The sequence below is a fragment of the Nerophis lumbriciformis genome, linkage group LG32 (assembly GCF_033978685.3).
Source record: "Nerophis lumbriciformis linkage group LG32, RoL_Nlum_v2.1, whole genome shotgun sequence".
Taxonomy (NCBI): Eukaryota; Metazoa; Chordata; class Actinopteri; order Syngnathiformes; family Syngnathidae; genus Nerophis; species Nerophis lumbriciformis.
In genome coordinates this window covers 23,630,106-23,637,002 of record NC_084579.2, presented here as the reverse complement: position 1 = coordinate 23,637,002, position 6,897 = coordinate 23,630,106, and the positions used below count along the sequence as shown (strand labels likewise).

General features: G+C 44.1%; 1 protein-coding gene across 1 annotated transcript; it reads left to right on the top strand.

Annotated features, from left to right (window-relative positions):
* Positions 1–1,331: 1,331 nt before the first annotated feature.
* On the top strand, positions 1,332–6,130 carry LOC133574659 (uncharacterized). Its single transcript, XM_061926862.2, has 2 exons — positions 1,332–2,968; positions 3,061–6,130. Exon 2 carries the CDS (start codon positions 3,989–3,991, stop codon positions 6,110–6,112), a length of 2,124 nt encoding a protein of 707 aa, XP_061782846.1. The 5' UTR covers positions 1,332–2,968; positions 3,061–3,988; the 3' UTR covers positions 6,113–6,130.
* Positions 6,131–6,897: the final 767 nt, after the last annotated feature.

Here is a 6,897-nt window from a genome sequence, read left to right as displayed (position 1 = left end):
TTAACTACCTCAGCAACCTCAGCCCCATAAATAGGAGAGCCCACCACAGACTCCCCAGGCACTGCTTCCTCATAGGAAGACGTGTTGGTGGGATTGAGGAGGTCTTCAAAGTATTCCCTCCACCGATCCACAACATCCGCAGTCGAGGTCAGCAGAACACCATCCTCACCATACACGGTGTTGATAGTGCACTGCTTCCCCTTCCTGAGGCGGCGGATGGTGGACCAGAATTGCTTCGAAGCCGTCCGGAAGTCGTTTTCTATGGCCTCACCGAACTCCTCCCATGTCCGAGTTTTTGCCTCTGCGACCGCTGAAGCCGCACACCGCTTGGCCTGTCGGTACTTGTCCGCTGCCTCAGGAGTCCTATGAGCCAAAAGAACCCGATAGGACTCCTTCTTCAGCTTGACGGCATCCCTCACCGCCGGTGTCCACCAACGGGTTCTAGGATTACCGCCACGACAAGCACCAACTACCTTGCGGCCACAGCTCCAATCAGCCGCCTCGACAATAGAGGCGCGGAACATGGTCCATTCGGACTCAATGTCCAGCACCTCCCTCGTGACATGTTCAAAGTTCTTCCGGAGGTGGGAATTGAAACTCTCTCTGACAGGAGACTCTGCCAGACGTTCCCAGCAAACCCTCACTATGCGTTTGGGCCTGCCAGGTCTGTCCGGCATCCTCCCCCACCATCGCAGCCAACTCACCACCAGGTGGTGATCGGTAGAAAGCTCCGCCCCTCTCTTCACTCGAGTGTCCAAAACATGAGGCCGCAAATCTGATGACACAACTACAAAGTCGATCATGGAACTGCGGCCTAGGGTGTCCTGGTGCCAAGTGCACATATGGACACCCTTATGTTTGAACATGGTGTTCGTTATGGACAATCTGTGACGGGCACAAAAGTCCAATAACAAAACACCGCTCGGGTTCAGATCCGGGCAGCCATTCTTCCCAATCACGCCTCTCCAGGTTTCACTGTCGCTGCCAACATGAGCATTGAAGTCCCCCAGTAGCATGAGGGAATCACCCGGGGGAGCACTCTCAAGTACTCCCTCGAGTGAATCCAAAAAGGGTGGGTACTCTGAGCTGCGGTTTGGCGCGTAAGCGCAAACCACAGTCAGGACCTGTTCCCCCACCCGAAGGCGGAGGGAAGCTACCCTCTCGTCCACCGGGTTGAACTCCAACGTACAGGCTCTGAGCCGGGGGGAAACAAGAATTGCCACCCCAGCCCGTCGCCTCTCACTGCCGGCAACGCCAGAGTGGAAGAGAGTCCAGCCTCTCTCGAGAGAACTGGTTCCAGAGCCCTTGCTGTGCGTCGAAGTGAGTCCGACTATATCTAGCCGGAACTTCTCCACCTCGCGCACTAGCTCAGGCTCCTTCCCCCCCAGCGAGGTGACGTTCCACGTCCCAAGAGCTAGCTTCTGTAGCCGAGGATCGGACCGCCAAGTGCCCTGCCCTCGGCTGCCGCCCAGCTCACATTGCACCCGACCTCTATGACCCCTGCTATGGGTGGTGAGTCCATTGGAGGGGGGACCCACGTTGCCTCTTCGGGCTGTGCCATGGGGACAGGCCCGGCCACCAGGCGCTCGCCATCGTGCCCCACCTCCGGGCCTGGCTCCAGAGGGGGGCCCCGGTGACCCGCGTCCGGGCAAGGGAAATCTGGGTTCCTTGTTTGTTTTCTTCATAAAGGTCTTCGAGCTGCACTTTGTCTGATCCCTCACCTAGGACCAGTTTGTCTTGGGAGACCCTACCAGGGGGCATAAAGCCCCCGGACAACATAGCTCCTAGGATCATTGGGACACGCAAACTCCTCTACCACGTTAAGGTGGCAGCTCAGAGAGGAGGTATTAAAAATTAGAAAAAAATAAAAATAAAAATAAAATAAATACATTTAAAAAAAAAATAATAATAATAATAATAATTAAAAATTAGAAAAATAAATACATTAAAAAAATATATATATAAAAAAAAAATTATAATCAAAAGATATAAGTACTGAAGCACTCCATTAGGCATTTGAAGTACTCAAGTACAGGGATCAATGTACATCACTATACTACAGTGAAAACCGGTATTGTGTGAATAAGTGAGTAAAACATAAGTTTTCCAGGTTTATACACTATATAATTATGTACAATTTACATATCAAATATTCTATTTCACATAATGTTTGAAATTGTCCCACATCCCGCGCAAAATAGAAGTCTGAGGTGCCTAACATTTAAGCTAACATTCACTGGGTGACATTAGCCCTTTTAGAATACCATATTTATTAGATACAAAACCGTACACAAATAACTTAATTACATATTGAGCAACAATATAAAGTAAATTCTGACATGATGCTACAAATGACAAATAATTGATTTAGTAAGAGAGGAGAAGCAACTTACCACAGTCCTTAAACATCCAGAATATGGCGTCCAGAAAATTCTTCAGGGTGTGGACACGAGGAGTGGCTGGAGGGCGGGGCTAATCAGAGTACCTCTAACACTGTCTCGTTTAACGATGGAAATCAACACCAACACTGGGGGGCGTTTTACTCCAGCTGTTGTTGTAATAACTCTGATAGATGTAATTCATGTTAACACTGCATATTTAACACTGGGGATTTTACTGTGTAGCTGCTGACAGAAGCACATTGTATATATGTTATATAATTCCATAGTTGGTTAGAGTAAATCAATGTATAAATATAAGTTCATATTTACATTTAATGTGATTAAAAATGTATTTTCTTTGGTAATTTCTTGCAAGTATAAGTTAACTTTATTTTTGTTACAAAACTCATGTAAATTGGAGAGGAACATATTTTTTGTTCCGGTTTGGTCACATTGTTGGGGGGACAATTAATATGTGACGGGAAAAGGAAAAAAGGGAAGCAGCATGAGACAGCAAATGGAAGAGGTTAATGGAGTCTCGGCTTGGAAAGAAACTTTATTCCCTCTGAGTTTGTGAGGCCAATGAGGTATGATTCTTTTTGATATGTATGTGAAATCAATGTGTTTTATGTTATTGGATGTCAGACTAATTGTAAGTTCTGTTTTTCTTATTTATTAGTTCTGACGGCATTATTTTGGCATTATTTTGGCATTGTGTTGGCATCGTTGTGACGAGGAGAAGGCGTGGCTGAAAATAAATGTCTGTTTGAGAAAAACGAACAACTTGAGCCTTGATTAAGACCTCGGAGGGAGTAACAGTCAGAACTCAGCCTACATCGCGCTGAAGAGAAAGAGAGACGGAGAGGGAGCCTGTAGCAGCAGCGGAGCCGTTAACGAGCAGCTGTTTGATGAGTGACATCGCTCTCAATCTTCAAAGGAAAGAAGCCGCATGCACGGACATTCCAGAAGCAATCAGGGTCCAACGGTGCAGCGTGGTTAACTCAACACCAAGTAACACGTTTAAAACAAGTTAAATGTGTATGTTGGTTTAACCTGCTAACTTGAAAAGGGACTTTCTAAATGCTAAAAGGGATATCCTGCTGTGGTGCGAAGTAATTATTTAAGTTAAGAAAGTGCTTGTATGATACAAGGTGATTATCATTGCAAAGCTTATCTTAAATTAATTGCTTGTTTTGGTTTTGGCAATTTAAAAGAGCACATCAAGGTATTTAAAAGGCACATTTATAATACATTTTTTGATATTGAAATGTATGTGTGTTTTATAACAAGTGGAAGAAGATAAACTTTAACTAAAAATACTGTCATAATACACAAACTTTATTTTTGAAAGAAAAAGCAAACCCAAACATATCTAAGTTGACAGTTGCCTACATTTACATTTTTATTCAACTACAGTTAATACATTTTCATCCAAACTTTCAAGTTGGCTAATATTCAAACCAAATTAAGCTAAAACACAAAATCAATAGGCTAGCAACATGTCTGACCAAGAATGCATTGACACTTGACACGCTGTGGTGTTGCTGCAAGAAGATCCTGGAGAAGTTGCGATCCCAAATCCCCATGAGCCGAGCACAAGTCAAGCAATGAAAGAAGAGGGCTTAAGGAAAAGTACAAGACCCAGAAAGCTCACTGAGAAAGGCCAAGCGTTTCATGAGGAAATGGTGAGCAAGCTTCAAGCTCGATTCAACGCCAATTATGAAAAATGGAAATCTACTGCCAAACAAGCAAAAAGAGCACTTGACGCATCTGATATAGCAAGCTTGCACGATCACATTGCTCATATACAAGAAACTTCTGGTGAAGTCATGCAAGCATATGAAGAACTACGTAGTCATGAAACTCCTGATGGAAACACTCGCCGCAGAATTGACACATGTGATGCAGTTTCTCAGAAGGTTTTCCAACAAGCACAAGAGAATCTTGCAGCAGAAGAAGATGAGCGAGATCAAGACAAGAGGTCATTTCACTGGAGTGAAACTCGCTCAGCGTTTATTTTAGCATCGTTGCAAAGATCCAAAAACTCAAGTAGTCGACGTTCAAGTCAGCTGTCTGCAAAAAGGCAAGACGCAGCAGCAGAAGTAGCTGCAGCTGAAGCCACTCTGTTGGTCTTAGAAGAAATGGAACGTGGCAAAAGTGAACTCGAAATGCTTGAGAAAGAAATGGAACCAAAGAAGAGGGAGCTTGAACGCTTGGAAACGGTAAAGCAAATGAATGCTGCAAAAGCGCGACTGGAAGCGTATGAACAAGAAGGCAACTCAGATGAGGAATTGTCAGATCTTCTGCATGGAAGGAGCACACCAAGAAAGCTACCATCCAAGCCAGTAAGACATTCTGAAGTGAAAATTGAATCTTCAGGTTGCAATCCATATGCACAACCAGTCATACCAAAAGACACCACACGAGGGCAACCTGCTAGCAATAAAACACCAGAAGATGGCATAACAGCACTGGCTACAGCCTTGGCAGAGTCCATCAACATTAGCCGTCTACCGGTTCCAGAGCCCGCAGTTTTCAATGGAGATCCCATCAAGTACAAGGATTGGAAAATGTCTTTTCAATTACTGATTGAAAGAAAGAACATCCCAGTGGCTGAAAAGATCTACTACCTCCGAAAGTATGTTGGCGGTCCTGCGAGAAAGGCAGTTGAAAGCTACTTTCTGCTCGGAACAGAAATGGCATACCGTACAGCTTGGAACACTCTAGAAGAAAGATATGGTAGTCCATTTGTAATCGCCAAAGCTTTCAGAGATAAGCTCTCAGCATGGCCAAGAATTGGAACCAAGGATAATGTGGAACTAAGAGAGTTATCAGACTTTCTCAAAGGTTGCGAAGTAGCAATGATACAGATAAAGAGTCTTCAAATTCTAAATGACTGCTATGAGAACCAGAGAATGCTCAGCAAGCTTCCTGATTGGCTTACGGCAAGATGGAATCGTAAAGTAGTTGAGATTGAAGATCAGTGTGGTTCATTTCCTACATTCAGCCATTTTGTCAACTTTGTAGAAAAGGAAGCCAGGATCGCGTGCAACCCAGTGACATCTCTAAGTGCTCTCAAGGCAAATGATTCAGAGAAAGAGAAAGCGAAAACTCCAATGACTCGGAATGTTGGAGCCAGAACATTGACATACAGTACGGAAGAGAAAACCGATACGCTGAAGTGTGAATTCTGTGAAAGGTCAAATCACAACATTCTGACATGTCGAAAGTTCATGGAGAAGGAGAACGCTGCAAAAGTGCAATTTGTAAAGGACAAGGGATTGTGTTTTGGTTGTCTTAAATCTGGACACATCTCAAAGAAATGCGAAAAGAGAAGTATCTGCAACACATGTAAGGGGAAACACCCAACATGCTTACATGAAGAACGAGACAAAGAGTCAAGAAAGAATAAGGACATCCAAAGGGAAACAAAGGGGACAAGTGAGTCAAAGGAAACCAAACAAACTAAGGAACCAAGTCAAGAAACACCAAATGAGGCTATCTCAAACCGTATTATCCAAAGTGACAATACTGACCTCACATCCACAATTGTTCCAGTGTGGTTGTCCACAAAAAGTAATCCAGAAAAAGAACTATTGCTTTACGCTCTTTTAGACAGTCAGAGTGACACAACATTGGTTCTGCAAGAAAAGGCAGATGTTTTGGACACAGACAAGAAAGATGTGCAGTTAAAGCTCTCCACACTGTCATCCAAAGACAGTTATTCCTAGTCAAAAGCTGACAGATCTACAAGTCAGAAGCTTCTACTCGTCAAAGAGAATCCCACTTCCCATGACATATACAAGAGAGTTTATCCCTGCCAATCTAAGTCACATTCCCACTCCGAACGCAGCAAGAGCATGGCCTCACTTAGAGCACCTCATTGATGAGATCACCCCTCTAATTGAATGCGATGTTGGTCTGCTAATAGGGTACAACTGTTCACAAGCTCTGGTACCCAGAGAAGTCGTGTCAGGAAGAGACAATGAGCCCTTTGCTCAGAAAACAGATCTTGGCTGGACCATAGTTGGAGGACTTGATCCATGTGTTGACTATGGAGATGCAATTGGATGCAGCCACAGGATTGTTGTCAAAGAAGTGACACCCAATTCACCATCTGATCAGTTGTTGAAGGAAGTGCACTACATTTGTCGCACCCAAGTCAAATAAGTGATTACACCATTGGATGTGATTAAAGTGCTTGAGTCTGATTTCAACGAAAGAAAAGTGGAAGACTCTCATTTCTCCCAAGAAGACTTGCGCTTCATTTCAATAATGGAAAGAGGAGTGAAAATGCAAGAAGATGGTCATTGTGAACTACCTTTGCCTTTCAAACAAGACAGACCAAACTTACAGAACAACAAGAAATGTGCAGAACATCGACTCAAGTGTTTGAAGAAAAGATTTGAAAGAGACAAACAGTATCACAAAGACTACACAAAGTTCATGAATGAAACAATAGAGCGCGGAGATGCAAAAAAGGTGCCTCCTGAAGAACTGGACAGGGGTCCTGCCT

Bases quoted from the DNA above. Each gene is read 5' to 3' on its own strand.
- LOC133574659 (XM_061926862.2), top strand. From the start codon at position 3,989: ATGAAAGAAGAGGGCTTAAGGAAAAGTACAAGACCCAGAAAGCTCACT.